This window comes from Trichoplusia ni, chromosome 3 (assembly GCF_003590095.1).
Source record: "Trichoplusia ni isolate ovarian cell line Hi5 chromosome 3, tn1, whole genome shotgun sequence".
NCBI classification, from domain to species: Eukaryota; Metazoa; Arthropoda; class Insecta; order Lepidoptera; family Noctuidae; genus Trichoplusia; species Trichoplusia ni.
Window position 1 is genome coordinate 8,028 of NC_039480.1, and position 22,530 is coordinate 30,557.

Genomic DNA, 22,530 nt, shown 5'->3' on the forward strand with positions numbered 1-22,530 from the left:
GGTAATAACAATGCATATTTCTTCATCTATTCAAATACAAAGTTTCACGAATGAGTACCGAAACTAATTAATATACGTTTCACCGTAATTAGCGAGTCAATGATATGGGTAGGTATCATCTTTATCGATAGAAAATGCTATTTTCGTGTTGCCTTCAATTTTAACAAGGTGTTTAAGTGCATTTAGATTTTTATTAAAATATCCAATTGGGTATTGACTAAAAAAAACTTAGTGCGCTAGATACGATTTCTAAAAGTTGTGGTCACTTCTCAATAAATTGTTTACGGTCAAGTGACCCTCATAAACCCTTTATAAGCCGTCATTTCCACACTTTTCGCAATTTTACAATACGTTTTTCGTCATCACGTGTTTTTATAGGCATGGCTATTTCGATGTATTTTTATTGATCGATTCAAAACGGGTCACAAAACATTATTGTCGTAGGGTGATTAAAATATTTGTCTTCATCAGCCCAAAACTAAAACCCTAAAGCTGATACGCGAGGACAAAATTGTTACGTGGATTCCTTGGAGAGACCACGCACGAATACCTCACAAGTGCGCCAGAGAAACATATTATTTATCCAATACAAGTTCAAATATTCTTGGATTCATGAGCACAATGTATTATATAGATTCGTAAACATCACCGTATGTGATTGTACTTGTGTTTTGATTGCCAAGTGGTGTAATGACCGAGTTTGTATGCAAAAGGTTGCGGGTTCAAATCTATGCAAATACTATTGTCTGTATATTTAAAATTCTTTCGGTTTAATACAAATTAAAACTGTGTCATTTAAAATCGAAAACATCGATTACCAGAAACGAGCAGAATCGACGCTAAGTACCGTAATATCTTTAGTACCTTAGTGTCCGAAACCGAAAAATGCTTACATGGCTAAAAAATGTGTATATTCAATAAATAATTACTTAATCGTTTTTAAAATTAACGTTTATACTTTTTTGTTATCTTTTTAATTGCAAATGTTTGTCCGATTCGCATCGCTTTCTGCGTATTCAATAATTAGTATAAGTTGCCTGTTTACGAAAGTTATTTTTAGCGGGCTTCTATAGCCGCCAACATTTCGTCTTCTGACGTGGATTCCATACCGAAGGGTGAAAGAGACTGGTATTATATAAATTAAAAACATTTATTTCGATAACTAAGATACATCTACTGTTTCAATTTAACCTTCTCGGTGGCGAGTGCTAGTTTCCTGATGTTGCAGAGACAGCCGGCCGATGCCTCCTGTAGAATAGGGTCCTTAGACCCAATTGTTTCTAGTAGAAATTGTACGACTCCAGCCTGAAAAGAGTTTGGAAATATAGGCTTTTTAGCTTTTCTAACCGCAACGCCGAAAGTATTATCAATGTCTTTCCGACTTCTTGTTTTATGTTAAGCGTAGGTACATATGTAACTGTCTATTTCAATAGGAAAATTGTAAAAAATAGACTTTATCTAAACATTCTGAATGAAAGTTAGGTAAAGTTGAAATATTTTGAGTCTATTTCTCAAATCGCAATTGTATCCCAGGCGAATATTTTAGTAACATAATATATAATTAAATATGTACTGTATTGTTAAACAAAATAAACATAGTATGTAATCATTTTGTTTACCAAGTAGGTAATTACATTTCCAATCATTCACACACCTTGGCGGAGTTTTAATACATTTGTTTACATACATATCATACCCAATCGGTGTATTACAAAAAGCATAAATAACTACATGATAAGTACATAATAATTATGTATTCTGTAAACGTTTTTTGTGAAAGAAATAAGAACCAACAATACGTTACGTTTTTGCGTCACTTCGTGGAATAAAGCTAAATACTTACGGTCATTATGGGTTAAAGTTCAACTTGAAACATTTACTTAAAAGGCGAATGAGAGCATACCTACTTACATTTGTACTTTTTGATATTTAATTTGACATTCTGGCCGTAAATAAGAGTCAAGAGCAACTAAAAAAATGTCACCGGTGTAAAAATTACCAAAAAAATAAAGAGTTCAAAATCCTTTACAAAATTCGCGATATTTTGTCTTGTTAAGCAATTCACAAAGTGATTCAATACTTATGATAGTTCTGAAAATACTTTTCGCATTTACTTGTACTATGTATCTTTTTTCTACCCTACTTTCTAACAAGGGCAAAGGCCTCCCCCAAATACTACCACGATTCCCTATACTGGGTCACTTGAAAAAAGCCCACCCGGCAAAAATAACTTTAAAATCGACCCAATCTCAATCCTGGGTCACTTAGAACCACCCCACGCTGCAAAAAGGTTTCTTTTTAAATTCGACCAAAACTATTTTCAAGAATTCCAAGTAACATACGCACAGTGTAAGTTGCTACTGTAAAAATAGGTCAAAAGACAAATACAAAGTGAACTGAGAGTGAAATCAAGGCATTGGCAAGCATATTGCAAAGTGAGACATATCTGCAATCTCGCATTCTATCTAGATTACGTACTCTGCACTGTACTCATCGGAATGTAAACATAGCACCTGGCCGGCGTTGTGAAGGCGATGTTGATTCACTGTAGTTTCAACACTAGATACATGCGATACTTAGTATACAGTAGAGTGATCTCGTTAGATGTGCTAAACTTAAGAACTCGCCTCACGAAGGATAGTGTGTTATCAAAGGATAGTAATAGCCATGGTATGATTTCTTTCATTCATAATTTATTTAAACAAGCTATTAACTCCTATCGCTGTCCTTAGGTTAATGGAGGTAGATATAGTATTTGCCATTGTATGATTTGTTGTTTTTTTTGGTTCACAATTTCATTCATCATTTAATCATCAATGAACTTGGCCTATCGCAGTCCGCTGATGGACACAGGTTCATTAAAGTTGCGAAATTCATCTTTCGGGATATGCAAATTATCTTACGCAAAGATTTTTTTATAGTTAGCAAGAAGGCATTAAAGTACCAAAAGATTTGAACAACACTATATAAACGTGAGTGATATGAGGGAACCAGCTTACCGCATGCATGGTGACGCAGTTCAAGGAGTAGAAAGACAGATGGTAGAGCGCAAGCGCAGTGGACCTGTGCACGTTGGGGTCGCGTGACGTCATGTAGTTGACGAGCGGTGTGATGGCACCGCGCTTGCCGAACTCCTGACGGTTCTGCGCCCACTCGCAGCAGTAAGCTATCGCAACTCCTAAGTTCGCTCTGAGGAGATCGTCCGTTGTATTCACTGTATAAAATAGGGGTTGATTTAGTTTTTGTAATATTAATATAATCTTAGTCTGAAGCGTATAAAATTATAGCCGGTTATGTAGGATGCAGAAAGCGGTGTTTCAATTACTAAACATTTAATCAACACAATGTTCAATTTGCTTTGGAGCTTTATTCATACGAACATAAGAGTTAAGGGCCTTGCAGGCAAATCTTACCTAGCTTCGCCAGTTTAGCTACTACTCCATGATCAGATATAACAGCCAAGTTCTCATGATCTCTTGCGATAGTAGCTATTGCTGCGCAAACAGCTGACAGCACATTATGATCATCCGAATCCAAGAGATCTACCGTCAATTCCAATGCTCCCACAAAAGACCGGACCATTTCTCCAGAGTCTGCTGCATTCTGGACACAAGGACTCAAAGCTAGAGCAGCATTCGTTTGGACCTTCTTAGAGTCGTTCTTGAGTAGGGACCAGATTAACCTGACCCCGTCCAGTTCGTCTATCTGTAGCATACAGTTTGGTTCCTTGGCGCATTCCATTAGCACTAAAGGTACGTTTTCTAGCAGTGGTTTGTGAGTATTGTTCAAATGATGGACTGTAAAACAATACAATACAAGATTATGACTAATAAAATGTAGCAATAATAAGGAAACTCGAGGAATAGAATGAAATAACAAAGGCACATTATAACGATACTAACCGAGTGATATTAAACTCAATAACTATACTCACTCAACATTGGTATTCCTCCGGCAATTCTTATCTTGTCTCTATTAGGTGGATATTTAGCGCACTCTGCGAGAGCTCCAGCTACGTTGGTCAGAACTCCATCATTCTCATCATCCAACAGCTTGACCAGTATAGTCACAGCTCCAAGATTGTCCAGTTTCTTGACACTAGCTTCACTACTCGCACATTTCCATAGAGCACCTGTAGCAGCAGCTAAAAGAGGCTTGTTTGGCCTATTTGTAGAATCTGAGGCTGCTTGCACTAATAGTTCCAGACCTCCAGCATCTCGTATCATGTCACGAGTTGCAGCGTCGCTGGCACATTTGTAGATTGCTAAGCTGCAGTATGTCTGGAAACACCATATTAAAAAATACAGGAACTATTTACACAGTGTATATAATAGTACTATTTATAAAAAAATATCTGCTAGCCTGATATTAAAGATATGTAACCAGCGCACTTATTGGCATAATATAATAATATGTTTTTGTTTGCATGTAAAGTAAAAAAATAAACATTAGATATAGGTACGTCAATGGTTTTTTCCTCTTTTTACATACCTTTAAATCTTTGTCCTCGTTGGCCAAATGTTTGATCAAATCATCAACCATCCTCTCAGTTTGTATTGCCAATTGGAATGACGTCTCATTGGCACACATTTGCAGTAGCCCCACTGCTGGGACAGCCACATCCAGGTGGATAGTTTTCAGCATCCTTGCTATTAGTGGTATCATACCATACTTTCTCATAGCTTCTCGATTCCTTTGAGAAGCTGACATGGACCAAAGTGCCTTAGCACCTGCTCTGGCTATGGTTAAAAATTGCAATTCATGTTGATTTAGTTCTTCGCGCGCTGATTTTAAAGCCCTAGAATGACATTACAATTTACAAGTGGTAAAAAATATATAATTAACACGTGTATTGTTTATCAACTTACTTGTCTCTAATGTCTAGTAAATCTATCAATTTGGGTATTCCACCAAACTTCCTGCAGAACTTCCGACTTTTCCTAATCCTTCCCAGGTTAGCTATCGTTTCCGCTGCCAGTATCTGGACGTCTCTCGCTGGGTCTGACAGCAGTCCGACTAGCAAAGGGATCGCTCCTAAGTCTGTAACTTTTTTCCTGATTTCAATGTTTGCTGTTATATCTTTAAGGACAGCTAGTCCTCCTAAAATGCAGCACAGATCTCTGGTCTCCAGTAGATTCACTAAGAGTTCCAATCCACCGATTTCTTGAATTGCTCTTTGGTTGACCTCTATTGTTAGATCGTGGTCTTTGAGGCAGGATAGAGCCACCATCGTGGCCGTTTGGTTGCCAGCCTTCATATACTTTACTAGTTTCTGTATGTGCCAGTATTCTGGGGGTATCTCTGAGGACTTGATCAGATCGGCCCAGTTATCCTCGTCAGGCGATGTGGAGGATGGAGACGACGCCGATGTGTCCGACCCCTCTGTCACCATCACAATTCGCGGCAGCCCAACTGTGTCTTGCCCCCCATCGGTACTAAACGTCGATATATTATCGGCTTCCATGATTTCAGATTAAAATAAGAGGATAAGAAAAATAGGTGTAAAATACTACCGCTTGACTTATATTGTGTTGACAAGCTATGGTCTTGTCGATACGGTTACTAAGCAACGTTTCTTTCTTAATTTAAAACTGCCCTGCATAGAAAAAAGCGGCGGCATTGAAAAATACCAGTTTCAAAGAGGTTTTATTACAAAATTTAACACATTTTTTTGTTTGTTACAGTTCCGCAGAAGCGTAAAAGATGTGATGAAACCGGAACACAATGATCATTATCTCTTGCGATGGCTTCGAGGTGAGTTATTCGAAAAATGTTCAAAACACAACAGTAAAGAAAGTTAAAGTGAATGTAAAATATAGAAAAAAATGTTACAAACGAACTATTTCGGAAGGAATACATTTTACTATTATTAAAATACTTTAACATTAACAATATTTGTTATTTATTCATTTGCGAATTCTGTTTTTTGTTTGCTCATCTATAAGCAAATACACAATGTGTACGTGTCCAGTTAAACAAACAATATGCATGCTGTATTCTAGAATGACAATGTCTGTATTCACTTGGTATCAGATGGTATTAAATTATTCCTTTTATTACTTAATACGTACGCATAATTGAACGATATACATTGATAAAAGATCCTAAACTCCATTTTTAGCATGTAGATACGGAATTATTTTGGCAGTACGTACGTAGGTATTTCAATTCAGTAGATTCTTTCATTCATTCACAAAACCTATGTCTACTACTTTATTTTTTGCTTATTTTTAGCCCGACAGTGGGACCCGGTGGCTGCTGAAAAAATGCTTAGAGACGTAAGTGTCTACATTCTCGTTTTTTTTTTAAACCTTCATAACCGATCTACGAGTGTTTGCCACCCAAAGCCAAGATCCCGATATTTACAATGGCCGATGAAATAATAGAAATTAGTTAAAATTACACTATTCGTTTTCTCAAAAGTAGGTACCTACATAAATTCAATGTGGGATGGAACATTCGTGATCAATGCAATGATTTTCCAATTATTGTGTTGGCAAAATGTTTATCAAATTGCATCCAAATTCCATTCATTCATCGGCCATTGTAAATAGAATTGACGTCCAAAACGTTACAACTGAACAGAGAGCACGCTGTTTTTCAGTAACAATTAAGTGTGAGATAAATTCGTAGTCTGTATTTCACATCGCTTAATTAAAAACGTTGAATTGTGTTAGCAAAATATCTAGATAGGTATATCTTTTAATAAATAAAACAAAAACACAAACATTTTACGTTCCTTTGTATGAAATACTTATATCTGAATTATTTAATAAAAGATTAGGTAAATAATAGCAATCTCAACATCAATCAGAAGATAAAGAAAACAACACAAACTTGGTGCATATTTTAAACGTCAGCAAGAATATTCAAATTGATAAAATGTTTTCAAATTTTGGTACTTAACTGCATTAACCTTAGTTTTTTGACCACACTTTGAACTTTTATTTTATTTTTAGAATATATCAAAATGTGCATTCGCTCTCTCCGGTACCTATTATAGTGTCAATTAATTAGAAGCAAAAATATACTGTCTTTTGAATTATCCACGTTCTCGTTAATAGTACATAGGTATTATTTAAATCATAATCTCCTATATCCATATTCCACAACTTTCACACAACGGCATCTAATCTCAAAACTAAGCAAAGCTTGTATTATGAGTACTAGACGACTGATGAACATACTCATATATTAAATACATACATAACATAGATAAATTACACCCAGACACAGAACAATTAATCGCGCTTATCACGCCAAAAAAATGTCCTGGATGGAAATCGAACCCGCGATCTCGGGTTGTAGTAGTCAAGGCCACTAACTACTAGACTAACAGGCCCGTCAATATAACCCTCTTCTCCTTTATCGCCTCTTAATAATAATTGTTTTTGAAGACAGTTTAATTTTAAGCTAAAAATAATTTATTTCAATAAGTTTGAATACCTTAAAATTTAGATACTTCGTTTGCACTTGACCCCATAAAGTTGTTACATAACTTTACTTACTGTACTGCGTGCACATAAATTAGATTTTCAAGGCCGCCGCATTAGGTAACTCTTTCCGGCTATTGTATGGTAAAAAAAAACAAAACGTAAAAACATATTTTATTTCTTATTTCTTAATAAACAATTATCATTAAGAAGTATGTATTGTCAGCAACATAAGCTTGGATTTTAAATAAGAGTTGGATGAGAGAAAAAAAAATTGTGCTAAATAATGTCTAAGATTAATTCAACTATTTCTTAGTTTAACATTAACATTCTTTCAAGCTATAAATAAAAATCAATTTATATTTTACTTAACTATAGCGGAAGTTAAACAGAGACAATGAGATCAAACTGCTTTTAAGTTGATACCAGTGGAACGAGACGCACCTTTATACTGTAAAAATTTCTGGGCACATTTCGATTCATGCATGTCTTTGAAAAATACTGGACCTTTGTAAATCGGTTTATGATAACAGGGCCCCGATTCTGCTATTTTTACAATGGCCGATGAATGAATGGCAATTGAATTAAATTTGAAATTATTCCTATTCTCCTAAGCATTTTGCCCATACAATAATTGAAACTTAATTGTATTGACATTAAATTTGATTTTAATTTTTTCACACTGAATTTCTAATTTGTGTAGAAAAATGCTTAAAATAAAACGAAATTGTCATTTTAAGCCAAATTTCATAAATTCATCAGCGATTTTAAATAGCAGAATTGGGGCCCTGATGTCTGCTGCTGACTGTACTACATACACATTAATAATTTAAAGCGCTTTGTTCTCGGTGCTACAAGATATTTTGTCTCATCTGTTTACCGTAGGATTAAAAATAATTCGCTCCTTTTATTCACTTTAATCAAACGAGGAGGATTGTTCCGTTTAAAATATTTAGAAATGTTAAAAACAAACGTGTTTTTGTTAGCGGAGAGACTATTAACACACAAAGCCGTCTCTCACTCCTTAATATCAGTTATTTATGACATTAAGATAGTTTTCGCCGATCATCAAACCGGTTTACAAACCGGTTCCGGAACATCTTTTACTCTGAATCTGGATATAGAATAAGTACATTACCCTCTTGCGGCGCGGCGGTCGGGTAAGAGCCCCGGGGAGGTCTGGGCCCAAATTCGCCTAATTACAATGGCTGATGAATAAATAGAAATTGGATTAAATTTGTATTATTCGGTTCAGAACACTCACGGTCAATACAATGGATTTCCAATTATTGTATTGGCAAAATGTTTAAAAGAATAAGAATAATTTCAAATTTAATCCAATTGCCATTCATTCATCGGCCATTGTAAAATAGAGGAATCACGGCCCTGTTTTTCTGTGTTTAATAATTGTTTATTTAATAAATATTCTACGGTTGAGAGGTAATCTAGCAAAAAACAGGATCGCTTTGGGACTGAGTACTGACTTCCTAAACAGACTTATATTACCGTGTGAACCTAATTAAGGGGTTATGGAGGTCAAGTGTGTGTACCTAAACTTTGAAACCTTGTCGAAATTAAAATTGTAATGTAAATATACAAACAATAGTTAATTATCATTATATCTATACTAAATTACTAATACCTTTAGGTAAATGTAACTAATACATAGTATACATATAATTATTAATTAAACTATAATTTAATTTCAGGAAATATCTTAGGGTATATATCGCATCGTTCTTTGCATCGTTTTTTAACAGAACCAAACACCAAAATAATATTGTTGGCGAGGCGAGGTAGCGAGGCCGGTTGATGACTTAGCAATTTATTGTTTTTTTTTTTTTTTTTTTTACTTCATTTTCCCAATCGCCCTAAAACAATTTTATGCCTTTTTAAAAATCCTACATGCGGAGTACATCGATGTTTTAGGGGCTTAAAAAGGGTAAGCAATCTTAGTGTGTCGTGTTAACTAAAAAATTAAAAAATCAAATATATACCTAATAATTGATTAACTTAATACTTTTGTGTTAAACATCACATAAATGTGATAAACATCAAAATGAAGATTCTCTATTACAAATCAACATTGTTTACCTTTTTTCAAGTAGGTACCTTGCGAACGAAGTCGCGGGCAATAGTTATGCGCGCAATAAAACCATTACTGTATTGCAGTTTATGTGCGGAAAGTTTTAGTCAAATATTGTGTCCTTGTTGTGATGGGCACGAATATGCTTGAAGAAGTACTTTGTAAATCTAAACACTCTATTCTGACATAGCCTCTGGCTGTATGATGCAATGCCATCGTAGATAGAAGTAAACATGTTTTTTTTAAGTCATTGGTGCTAAACGTCCAACTTACCGGTAAGGTGCTGTAAGGGTAGAATATTATGTTGTTTAATTAAAATTAGTACCTACTTAAAATTTGCCCCAAAAGACGACGACTGCTCTAAGGATCGAATTTGCAATCGCCAGATAACTTTTTGTCGAATGTTTGACGTTTTGACAGCATTTGTGTAGAAAGTATGACGGACAGCCATATTTATTCTAAGTTAACTGTAATTGAAAAATCAGACCTAAATGAAATAGCGCGTTATTTGTCCAAACACATCATCGTTTGAACTCTTAAAAAATGTTTACACGTCGTTTTATTTAGTGCATGGAATTGTAATATTCAGCTTGATCGGGTTGGACCAAGGTTTGACATTTACAGAAAAACAAAAATTAAAATGCTACTTACCAATATAATTAATGTGCAGGTAGATACTGGGAATCAAATTATCTGATATTATTGACTTTGAAGTTCCGACAGCCTGTATTATATGTCATATTATATGTAATATGATATTAAGAGAAACTACTCAAGTTTCCGAAACTTACGGGTACATTTCGTAGTAAAAATGCACAGAAAACATTAAAAAATATAAATAACGAATAAAAAATAATAATGCTCTTATTAAAATGCGTTCTACGCAAAAACTGGTTTGCGCATTGTAGGTCAATATTGCGATTACGGTAGCGAGAATTATAGTTATGTTATGTCACTTATTATCAAAATTCTGAGCCTATCGAATAACGATCACAAATATAAGACAGGTAGTCTTATAGTTCGTAAATTAGTACTTGCCCATATTATTAGCCTGTAGTTTATAATAGCTGTTTTTTTTATAATATAGCTTTTGTTTCTTTACATCGATTTACGGATTTAAAGAATTTAATCCTTGTGTCGCGAAAGTTTGTGAAACCCCTCAAAAACATTCAAGTCACATGCAAAAAGACACCAGGCTCTGGTCAAACATTCTTAGATAATAACACAAACTCTTCTACCTACTACGTGGGGATCGAACCCGTGATACTTCGCGATCAGTGGGTTTCGCGTTGTGACCTCAACCACTCTACTACAGTAGCGTAGGTAATATACATAATCTATTGTGACTCTACTATCCGTGTAGTATGTAATCATCACAAGTAATCACAACTCCGCAATACCTTTTAAAATCTCAGTTGTGTAAAGGTCAATTCGCCCTTATGCTCACCATAATTACCGGCTTCGCAACAAAGTTTTCTTATTAATTAATTAGACCATAGTTCCATTTGCACATTATGTGAGTAAACTACATAGGTACCTACACTTAATTTTATGAAAACGAAATAACTTATTTGCATTAGTACGAAACAGTTGCCATTGTTGCTATATATTTCTTTCTTGACTACAAATATTGACGATTGTATTTCCAGTCTCTAAAATGGCGGGAGAAGTGGGGCATCGACACGACACTTCATACTTGGCAAGCCCCAGAAGTATTAGAAAAGCATTTCCCTAGCGGCAGCACTGGATTTGACAAAGAAGGTTCACCAGGTCAGTAAAACTTTTTAGAGAGAGCCACTTACAAAATCTATATTGCTTATATCTATGGTTGCACTAATTACAAAGTAAAAGGATTTTAGAATTTCCGTGTCTGAGTTAAAGAATGACTTTATTACCTTTGATTAAATCGTTGTTTTTTATAGGTTTTCCTAGTAATTACATACAATACAATAAGATTTTATAACAAGTGCAGCGATAAAACATTACATTGTGAGCACTGAACAATTATGTATGATGTGACTACAACTAATTTTTTAATTGTTATATACCTACGTGTGTCGATTTCACCACAGAGCACTTGGGTCATTGTCACTGCCATTCACATGTCACTTATGATTCGCAGACAATCGGTGTATCCCATGTTTCCACATAGGACCTTGGCCATGACATCCAATTTACGTTTATGAATTACGAAAGTTGGAAAAAATTGTTTACTTAAATAAGATTTGTGTAGTTTTCTGATGGTGATTATAAATTTACCATTTTCTTAACACAGAGAGGTAATGAGTCAGGGTTCAGTCCCCAAAAATTTCATTCTGAGAACAGCTCCCATGTCTTTATTCCCGAATTCACCATCCGCAGTACTTATTTAGAGTTTGCCCTGTTTCCAGTAATCATCGTTCCATTCATGGGGCTGGACGTGTGGGGCCTGCTCCACTCCGTGACGAAGACTGACGTGATCCGCATGATCCTGAGGCACCTGGAGAACTACCTCACGATCGCCAGGAAGCAAGCTGCGGAACACGGTCCTGCTGCCCTGAAGGTAAGAGAAAGCCAGACAAAAGCAAGGAAAATTCTAAGATCTTCAGATGTTCAAAACATTTTCGATTTTTTTGGACGAGGTAGAAACTTATAAATACGCCTTAAAACTTGTTTAAATTGGTTTTTGTTTAGGGAATATTTCGCAACTGATGAACGACTACTGATGCACTGTATGGAGTAATATTACTGGCCTGTTGGTCTAGTAGTTAGTGACCCTGGCTGCTATATCGGAGGTCGTGGGTTCGATTCCCACCTAGGAAAAATGTTTCTGTGATGAGCACGATCATTTGTTCTGTGTCTGGGTGTAATTTATCTATGTTATTAGTGAGGTTGTAAGTCTGATTATCCGTTGACTAGTAGTCAACAAGCTTTGGTTAGTTTAATACTAGATGGTGTTGTGTGAAAACATTAGGCTTTTCGAAATCATACGTAAAGTTACGTGCCTGCTTGTTGATTTCAAGTCTCACGTTGAAGTAAACCATGGGTTTCGTGTTATACCTACTTATAATAAGTAACCTAACCTATATCTATGTTAAAGAAAATTATAGATTAACTTGCTTGTCAAATAAGTAGTCTTTAGCTAGTAATTACCGCTTATTTACTCATGATGCAAAACTAAATTGAGGAAAATTGTATGGACTTTGTCGATCTAACAACCCGTAAATGCAATGCAGTCACTTCTGATCTGGCTAGATAATCAAGTGCAATGGTTAACTATGATAAATATTATTTAGATAATCTTTGCTCTATGGGTCACAGATCTAACATAGTTAGGAGGAAAAATTACAATGGCAAAATGTATAAGATTAATACTAACTACTTACCCGGCGTTAAAACCTACCAATCTATTATTTCCAAGTTGGAATAAAAGACATAGATTCCGCAATTTACAATGGTCGATGAATGAATGGCAGTTGGATTAAATTTGAAACTAGGTATTCGTATTCCCTTAAGCATTTTGCCAACACAATAATTGGAAATTAATTGTATTGACCATGAGTGTTCCGCCCGTACTGAATTCGGGGCCTGGGTGTTGCTACAATATCGATATCTCTCCAGGTCACAGTAATATTCGACTTGGAGGGCTTCAACATAAAGCAGTACGCGTGGAAGCCGGCCGCCGAGATGGTGTTCACCTTGCTGCAGCTGTATGAAGCTAACTACCCGGAGATCTTGAAGATCTGCTATATTATTAATGGTAGGTCAATATAGTGGTATTTTTTTATCAAGTCCATTGACTCCCACTGCTGGGCAAAGGCCTCCCCAAACCCTTCCACGATTTTCTGTTCTGGGAATGCAGCGCCCACCAGCTTGCGCGTTAAGTTTAAGATGGTTTCGCCACCTCTTCCGTGGCCTCCGAAGGCGACGCCGTCCATGCTTAATTGTATACGTGGACTATAATATTTTTAGATTTAGCTAGGCAAGGGTCACACACTTATTTTTCTCAAAAAGACCAGGGTTTTTACCGGTGCGAACGTGAAGGTGCGAAAAATGTTGCTAATGAATCAGCTTGATTTTAATCGAGTAAAGAAGCATGACTTCATGAGCATTATCATAAGGAAAATGTAAAATATGTAATTAAATTTTAGTATCTATGTTTTAAACCCATAGATATAAGTATTACGTGCACTTAAATATTATTTAATACCTAATTATTAGTTAATTATCTGTGAGTACATACGTACTAGGTAGGTACTTATGTCACAGAAATACTTTAAAAGTTGTATCGTTGTAAAATTTAGATTTCCAAGTTTTTATTTCAAGTTAGCCGTAGCATTGATAAATGATATGATGGTCGATGGTGGTAGATAACTATAATCCCTTGGTAACGGACTCTGGCATGCTAAAAAGACGAAATATCAAACAAACCTCTTTTCTTTTTCAGCGCCAAAAGTATTCTCTCTAGCATTCTCGGTGATCAAGAAGTTTATGCACGAGTACACGATATCCAAGATCAAGATCTACAGTTCTGACGCCAAGAAGTGGCAGCCGCAGGTCCTCAGTATGGTGGACAAGGAGCAGCTGCCCCAGCACTATGGCGGGACCATGGTGGATGAGAATGGAGACCCGAGATGCGGGCTTATTGTGAGTTATAATTATTTTATTATAGTTAAGCAGGTTGTAAATTGAAAAATACATGGAAAATCGTTGAAAACATATAAGCATCTTTGACATTGCTTTCCATATAATAGGTACCTTGTTAGTAGTGAAGAAAAGATACTTTTACTAGGGCAGAAAAAGTATTCACGGTTCATATGTTGACTGTAAAATAAGCCGAAAAAAGGGCTTTCTATTCTAGGGACTACTTACTGTAAGATAATGCAGCTGTTTTTCGAAATTAACGGCCCCAAATAAAAAAATATACATTGCATTGTGCGTGTGTGAGTTATTCTGAAAACTACTTCAAGTCCTTGTTAGTAATGCTCTACATTGTGTGCAGGTGAAGCCAGGCGGTAAAGTTCCTAAGAGCTACTACAATAGTAATCCCACGGATGAGACTGACAAGGACTACAGGCGAGTCACCATCAAGACTGGAGAGAAGCACGTCGTCGACCTACTGTGTATGGACAACGACAGTGTTTTGAAGTAAGTCATACCTTCTTACTACAAACATTAGGTGGTTCTACTAGACTTGGTACTTCGGTAGCATGACCTAGTCGTTTGGTGTGGCATGGCAGGGAGACTAAAAAGTTAGCTAAAGTAGTGAAAAATATGGAAATGCTTATTGCCTGATGACAAACGTATCTACTTCCTGATGAGCTGATTGAATTGATTGAATTCCTGAAGGTTTTGACATGCCTTGACATTCCTGTTAAGGATTTCATTAGGACTACATATTATTTGATATATGTAAAATATTCATTTTGCTTTTTTTTTTCGTTCCTTGTACATTCGATTCTTCTAATTTATTGGTCAAATATGCCTTGTAAATGCATCAACAGTGTAAACCCCAGTAAAATTTACTTTTTTTCGATTGTTGATTTTTTTTTATCATTTTATTTAACGCTGTTCTTGCATAAACATAATATTTGTAAAAATTACCTATACTGTATACATTTATTTTTAAAAACATTAACTTATGGAGTTTCTTTCCGGTTCTTCTCCATAAGAGTGACAGTTTGGAACCGCGCAACTAGAGCCATCACCTTAACGTTTTGAAAGTGCCTGGAAAAGGGCCTACTTGAAAGGAAAACTTTTTCATTGATTCAGGCGATTTGATATTATATTCAGTACTTAATCCTTTTCCTTTCATTTCTCAAATCAATATTTAAGCGGAAGCAGTAAAAACAGCCTAAAAAATGTTGCGATAACCAATTATTTCCAAAAAAATGTTCTGTTTGCAGATGGGAATGTGGAGTAGACCAGCACGATATTAAGTTCATTATAAAGCGTCGTGACGAGGAAGGTAACGAGACCATCGTGCACGGCCCCCGGAAGATCACCGAGGGTCCAACTGACGTCGGGATCCTAGAAGCTTCTGGACCTGCCACATGTAAGATATATTCATATTAAGATTCGTAACAGCCTTTTATTGATCTCAGCTATATTTATCTAGACCCGCGGTAGCGTCTCGAGCTAGGATCAAGTAACAGAGCGAGCTGCAGTACCTTGTGTATTACAGGAACTATATATATAGCCACATTTGACCCCCTCACAACTCAAAAACTATTCCATATTGAAATTCCTTATTTACTTGGCGGTTTTACTGGCACTGTTCCGGGATTATTTTATTGCAACCAAATGTTCTTTGTAGGCAAATAATTAATAATAATGTTGTTATAAGGGCTTCAGTTTCACATATCCGTCTTCGTATAACCTAGATTGTGATTTTAAGTACATAATCTCATTATAATAATTTATACGCCTCATACCTAAGTATACTGAATTATATCTTCCCTGTACTGTATTTACTCATGTGCTTTATCCGAAATTCTTTCCAACAGATTCAATTATATTCGACAACAAGAGCGCGTTCCTTCGCAGCAAGAAGGTGTATTACCACGTTATTATAACGGTCCCCACAAGGGACCTCAACATAAGTGATGAACCGACTGATGAAAAATCTGTGGCAGCTTGTAGTACGTCCCTTTAACCATAAGATGTAAATAGTATAAAATTAGTTTTGCTTTGTAAAGACGTAAGTTTCTGCAATGCCGAGTATTATTAAAAAAAAAACATCTGTCATATCTATCTAACGTTGCTGCATGCATTGCTGTGACTTTGGACGATATTCAAAATCATGGTAGGATTAAAAATTGTATATCATTAGCTGACCTTACATTTAAAGATAGTAATTTTGCAAGCGTTCAGAAACTGATAGATAATATTACATGACATATTATAAATATAAAGGCCCATGCCGTAGCTGGGTGATTCTTCGGAAAAAATACACTAGTTAAGGTCATATCATTATCCTCACCAACTGGTTCACTTCACTATGATGCTTAAAATGTTTTAATTCTTACTTCATCTAATAATAGCCGTAGTACTTTACAAGCTTAGGTTAAAATAATATTAAATCAAGCAATCTGCAGTATGAAAAATTAGGTGAGGATAATGATGTTCTTAATTTGTGTTACTTTTTTCCGGAGAATCACCCAGCTACTCTTTTTGCGATGCTCTTTTTACATCAATCGCTATTAAATGCGTAGGTATACAAACCTAAATGCTATTGTTAAGACTTCTATTAAATAAATAAAGTATAAGCTAAGCATTTTACAGGAATACTTTCTTTAGAAGAACTGTTTAAATTCTTAAATAATGAATTATTAATCGTTAAGTTATATACTCAATGAATTGTTATTTTGGAAAGTTAATTTTAATCTGACAAACTACACATACCTGCTGCATATTTTACAAATTATAAATATCTAACGAAATGGATGGGTGTTATTTTATAAACATAGTTTTAAGGAATGTACTATTGTTATTTAGACCTATTTTAAAACAAACATTTTAAACAGGTTAAGGATGATATAACAAATGCTATGCATTTACAAATTGTTGGGAACATTATGAAAAGCATTTCTGTGATAGTTCAATAATGAAAAGCTCTATTTTGTTATCAAAACTGTATTGCGTTTGAAAATTATTGGATATAAATTTTATCGGTTGTAAAAACGATGATGGCGTTTGAAAACCGATACCTATCCTATGTAACATGTGTTTTGAACAATAATACTTTATACGCGATTTGATATCTACATGCAAGTCAATTTGAGGTCAACGATCTTAATGTCAAACAATGTCGTGGATTTTATATCAACATAAGTCAACTTTTACATGTTTAATTATTATCATTTTTTATAAAAGTATGTTGGTTAACCTGTGATTATTTAGAACAAAGTTCAAAGTAGTGCATAGTTTTGACATTTCAAAATATACTAAGGTTTTTAAGACTCACTATTTCACTATGTTTAATATAGTTTTAAGAACTTTGAAGATAAATAAAATTGCTCAATTATAATCTTTTTATAGAGTTATATCAGGACTGTTTTGTAATATATCTATTGTTTGCACATATTACTTGTTTCATTTAATATCTTAATCCCTACGGTACCTATGTCTGGGAATTTCAGGATAAGATAACATATCGTCAGTTTCTATTTTTAGACGTAGGTAGTTAGCAAAGGAAAAGCAATGACATAAAATTTCTGATGGCGTAATATCTAATGTTGGGACTGTGACATAATAAACAATTGCACAATAGTGTATATTTTTTTAGTGTTTTGTAAAACTTCAATTTAAATACTTTCACGACATCCCTGAGTTTAATTTAGTTGCAGAATCCTCTAACTAGTTGTCATCTAAGGACTCGTTTTACATTAACAAATAATAATTATCTTGAGCTGAATTTTGCCAATACTTACGAAAATTAAACCACCGAATGAATAATTATCAAGATTTATTAGGCGAAAAATGCCACTTACAGATAATCGTTATTATGTACAAGTTGTAAATTCATCATTATTCCTCATCTTCAACCAACATTTGCAGGAGGTCCACCTTGGTGCACTGGGTACCCTCGAGTCTCTGGACTCCCTTCCAGACAATGATTGTAGGGATGACCATGAGCTTCAGCCGAGGGTCCGTTCTGAATGGGCAGGTGGCACTCTTCCAACTGTAGACAAAATGGAAAATGAATATCAATCATTCATCACTAAATGGTTGATTGGTAGAAAATGGCTCAGGCATTATGTCCGAATTTGTACATTTCATGTATAAGAAGTATTAATAAATAAAATCTTTGATATATAGGTTAATGTTTTACAGGCCTCACGTGTTTACTTGGAACTTACAATGATCAATTTTGAAGAAAACAAATAGAGAAAAAAGAGCGACAAAGAAGAGGTGCAAATTATGAAAAAAAAAATTTGTTAATTTAAATGTTTAGATGGCTCTGTCAAGTAAGAGCAAGAACTTACGAAGGTCTATCTCCGACGTCCACATAGCCAAAGATCAAATCCTTCTTCAGTTCGTTCATAAACGTCTTCACAATAGGTTCAGCTGTAACAAAAAAAATGCTATGTAGCAAATTAAATTACAGATCTATACAACCACATAATACCTACCTACCTATATCTATGTCCAAAAATCGGAGAAGAACTATTCATCAGAGCCTCAAGCTGAGAACGTTTATATGTTTAATTCCGACCAATATCCCTTTGGTAAAATTGGGGAGCACTTCCATATTAAGGATTATTCTAAATTTCTGAATTGTCATCAGCTTTTTGAAGAGAAATAGAATGGCAGGCACTGTGTCTTGTACGTAAAGGTGCTGTTTGACTATGTTCTAATATTATTCTAAGGAAATTCAGGACGAAAGTCGGAAGAAGTGAGTACGGAAGGTAAAAAACGAGCACTGTATCAAAAGCAAGGGTCAACAATAGAAACAAACAGAAAAAAATAACATGTTTGCGGTTACATCAACAATATTTCCACTGCAGTGCAGTCAGGTTGTGTAAGGTAAAAATGTCGAACCCATTTGGCAAAAAATACAAAAACTGTGTCCATTTTCATCCTTTTTACCGGAGAAAAAGAAGCAAACTTTCGGCCCCTTTTGCGGCAAGTTATCAACATAATGATTAAACCTTTCATATCCCGTTATATCTACAAATTTCACGGCACCCATTTTGTAAATAAACTGACGCGTGACAGCATAATAAAAATAGGTTTTGAGTAAAAAGTTTTACCTACGTTGAGGAAAGTATTCATAATATATGTTTCGTAGACGATATGGTCACGGCGCTATTAATTTATGAACATTACATGCCTGCTAAATGTCATTACGTAGGTCCATTTGTAATAATGAGGATTTCTCATAAATCTCGCATAGAATTTTATGATAATTTTTGAGATTTTATGAATTGGTAAGAATACTAATTTGTAAGCAGTCTGAAACTAGTTTAAAGAAATTCTTAGTTTCATCATAGCTAATTTAATTATACTTTAACTACTTCGTTCCTGGCCTGTCAAGTATTACAAAAAAATAATAAAAAAATCATTTATTTATAGAGGAGATTTATTAGGCGATAGGCACCTATCGCCACTTACGAAAAATACGTTCAATAATGTATCGCAGCCAAATAGTTAAACTATCTAGTTAGAATAAACACACGAGCCTGAATATTTAGCCAAAGCATCAAAAACAAAAGTTTATTCGCCGCCTTTTCCTTTACGTAGGTTTCCTGTTTCCAGTGAAACCTAAATCACTGGTAGTATTTCAAAGGTCCTATAGTCTGCAAAATCTAGATCAGCTCCCTTTCAATTCAAATTCGATGAACTGCTAAATAAGTACGGGCGTCTAATCGAGAGGACGTTTAACCAGATGGCTGCGACGTATGCACAGATATGGACTAACACCGAATAGCTATTATTCTTTAGTCTTCCTCCTCTAGCAACATATGAAGGAGATCCAGCTTCAAGCACTGGGAGCCCTCGAGTCTCTGGATTCCCTTCCAGACTACGATGGTGGGGATGACCATGAGTCTCAACCGAGGATCTTGTCTGAACGGACAAGTACGTAGCGCCCAGCTGGGAATGAAATTAAAGGATGGCTTTATTTAGTTTCGTGAGATTTTAATTAACTACTTGACAAACCATTACATAGCAGAAAAATGATTCAATTAAACTCAATTTATAATTTCTTCACTTTCCAAATTTTTTTTTTTGGGCCGCGCGGCGCGGCGGCGGCCCATGTCTACTAGGAATAAAATACATCTAATATATAAAATTCCTGTGTCACGATGTTAGTTACTGTACTCCTCCGAAACGGTTCGACCGATTTTTATGAAATTTTGTATACATATTGGGTAGGTCTGAGAATAGAACAACATCTATTTTTCATACCCCTAAGCGATAAGGGTTGTTCACACTAAAAAAATATATTTTATTCTTTGGACGAAATTGTTTGTTTTAATTTTTTTTATAATGTGGCTTTAAAAATACATACAACTAGAAATAATTTATAACGCAAAACAACGTCTGCTGGGTCAGCTAGTACTACTATAAATTAAATGAGAATGATAACTAACGACTTGATGTCTCCGACTTGCACGTAAGCAAATATTACATTGTCCGGTATTTGGTTCATGAAAGCTACTACCACAGGTTCAGCTGAAAGCATAAAAGCAGGTACTTAAGCTATAAATTCTATGGCTGCTGGTAACACTAGGGGCCGGAAAAAGTATGACAGTTCACTCACAGTTGGTGTATAATATGTTAACAAATTGTGAATTCAATGACCTGCTGCGAAAAGCGCGTTCTAGGACCTAGTAAGATGTTTCAGTTTATTTTTATAAAAAACCACAAATTGACTTAAAAACTGCTGTTGCTAAAAATTGGCTTCACGAGAAAATTTTGCGTCTTTCGAGCGTAGGAGTTAAAGGACCGCGTGCAGGGAACTAACACAGCCGCGTTAGCACAGCGGCGTTTTCTCAGCGAATGAAGAAAATTGGATAAACGCCGCGACAACGCGACGAATACGTCGCGTTTCCGAAATGTGAAATACAGGACTTAGGCCTTAAACATGGTGTTTTTAAAACGGGCAGACGAAGCGCAAATTATGCTCATTGATATCGGTGCATTTTCGGCGGCAAAAACGGGCGTTTGTAATACGAGGTGTGTTAAAGGCCGTAGTTCAAAAACAAATCTATAAAATTGGAAACAATATTATCTGCAACTATTGTCATTGGGAATGAGTAGGTAATAAAGTATACAGATACCTAATTGCATCATAAGAAAAGTGATGTCATTTCTTTTCTGTACCTAATGTAATTGTTTTCACAGCATTACCTACCTAAGTAAAGTATGTGTTCCATAAGGCAAACAATATTATTATACAAATTAATGTTGAATGTTAGTAGAAAAATAAATAATACTTTGTAAAAGTTTTTTTTTTTCGTATTTGTTTGGTTCATCTTTGATAATGTACTACCATCTGGGTAGAAAATGGAACCCGGTCTCAAATATAGGCTAAAGTTCTTATGAATAAGATCCAATGTAATATTATTTTAGGTATTTAGCATTTGAATAAATTTATAGGTAACATGGTCATCATAAAGAACTGTAAACTTACCTAATAAATTGACCACCCAAGTAACATTATGGTACGCAATAAAGAATTAAATTGTAAGAGAAATGCATTGCCTGTACGAAAAGAAAAAAAATACCATTTTGTATGTAAAAAAGAATGCTTAAAATAATATTAGTATTTTTTTTCTTTACTTTAATTTACTGAGATTCATTATTTATTTCAAATATGATTATTTCATATTTTCGACCAAATGTTTTAGATTTTTAAATACGAATCTGATTAAGCTTGAATATTACCAACATTAAAAAGTAAACAGCTACAATCAGAATGTATGTGGTTATATAAATAAATATTATTGTTGGAAAGGGGACGGGTACAGGTAGTTTGGTAGCAAGGGTCATACTATATTCTATGGAGTAAACGGTAAAATAAACTAATAGATAACAACTTACCTTCAACACAGTCGGGACACCAACTTGTCCCGTCAGCCAATTTCGTACCACTAAAATAAAAAATTGCCTTAGAAGCTTTTGAGTCTAGTGTCTCGACGTATCGTTTAAATTCTTCATAACCGACTAAATCGATTTTAGTCACCATTTTATTTACGATGTAATATTCCGCACCCGGTTCAGTAACGTTCACCTAACCGTGACACGACAATAATAAATTTGTTTTGAACTTTTGACGCGTTATAAATGTTGATGGCTCTTGTCATGATGACAGATATAGACAAAATAAAGACGTCTAGAAACAAGCGATTTGTAAACTGTGTGAATAAAAGATCAAATTTTTAATGACGTTAATATTGATTTTATATCTTTATTAATTTATATCCTCTTCTCCCAATCCGAAACTACAATAGAATAATTTATATTAAATAGCACTATTTTAAAATTACGTAGAACGAAATTATATTTTACACCAAAAAGTCCGAC

General features: G+C 34.9%; 3 protein-coding genes across 3 annotated transcripts; 1 reads left to right on the plus strand and 2 right to left on the minus strand.

The window, feature by feature from the left end:
* Positions 1-1,136: 1,136 nt before the first annotated feature.
* LOC113508752 (armadillo repeat-containing protein gudu-like) lies at positions 1,137-5,571 on the minus strand. Its single transcript, XM_026891833.1, has 6 exons — positions 4,869-5,571; positions 4,492-4,798; positions 3,935-4,280; positions 3,414-3,797; positions 3,000-3,214; positions 1,137-1,305 (listed from the first exon to the last, which is right to left on the minus strand). The coding sequence occupies exons 1-6, from the start codon at positions 5,462-5,464 to the stop codon at positions 1,174-1,176; spliced, it is 1,980 nt and encodes a 659-aa protein (XP_026747634.1). The 5' UTR covers positions 5,465-5,571; the 3' UTR covers positions 1,137-1,173.
* On the plus strand, positions 2,652-16,226 carry LOC113508753 (SEC14-like protein 2). Its single transcript, XM_026891834.1, has 10 exons — positions 2,652-2,670; positions 5,685-5,754; positions 6,235-6,278; positions 11,169-11,289; positions 11,910-12,061; positions 13,120-13,258; positions 13,946-14,145; positions 14,501-14,646; positions 15,405-15,553; positions 16,005-16,226. The coding sequence occupies exons 1-10, from the start codon at positions 2,668-2,670 to the stop codon at positions 16,151-16,153; spliced, it is 1,173 nt and encodes a 390-aa protein (XP_026747635.1). The 5' UTR covers positions 2,652-2,667; the 3' UTR covers positions 16,154-16,226.
* A 1,722-nt stretch (positions 16,227-17,948) lies between these two features.
* LOC113508756 (thioredoxin domain-containing protein 17-like) lies at positions 17,949-22,264 on the minus strand. Its single transcript, XM_026891836.1, has 3 exons — positions 22,048-22,264; positions 18,486-18,567; positions 17,949-18,181 (listed from the first exon to the last, which is right to left on the minus strand). The coding sequence occupies exons 1-3, from the start codon at positions 22,190-22,192 to the stop codon at positions 18,028-18,030; spliced, it is 381 nt and encodes a 126-aa protein (XP_026747637.1). The 5' UTR covers positions 22,193-22,264; the 3' UTR covers positions 17,949-18,027.
* Positions 22,265-22,530: the final 266 nt, after the last annotated feature.

Bases quoted from the DNA above. Each gene is read 5' to 3' on its own strand.
- LOC113508753 (XM_026891834.1), top strand. The intron at 14,146-14,500 runs GTGAGTTATAAT...CATTGTGTGCAG, and splicing joins ACCCGAGATGCGGGCTTATT to GTGAAGCCAGGCGGTAAAGT. The intron at 15,554-16,004 runs GTAAGATATATT...TCTTTCCAACAG, and splicing joins AGCTTCTGGACCTGCCACAT to ATTCAATTATATTCGACAAC.
- LOC113508752 (XM_026891833.1), bottom strand. From the start codon at position 5,464: ATGGAAGCCGATAATATATCGACGTTTAGTACCGATGGGGGGCAAGAC. The intron at 4,281-4,491 runs GTATGTAAAAAG...TGGTGTTTCCAG, and splicing joins ACGAGGACAAAGATTTAAAG to ACATACTGCAGCTTAGCAAT. The intron at 3,215-3,413 runs GTAAGATTTGCC...TATTTTATACAG, and splicing joins AGCTAAACTGGCGAAGCTAG to TGAATACAACGGACGATCTC.
- LOC113508756 (XM_026891836.1), bottom strand. From the start codon at position 22,192: ATGGTGACTAAAATCGATTTAGTCGGTTATGAAGAATTTAAACGATAC. The intron at 18,568-22,047 runs GTAAGTTGTTAT...TTTTTGTTACAG, and splicing joins GTGTCCCGACTGTGTTGAAG to CTGAACCTATTGTGAAGACG. The intron at 18,182-18,485 runs GTAAGTTCTTGC...TTTTGTCTACAG, and splicing joins GACGTCGGAGATAGACCTTC to TTGGAAGAGTGCCACCTGCC.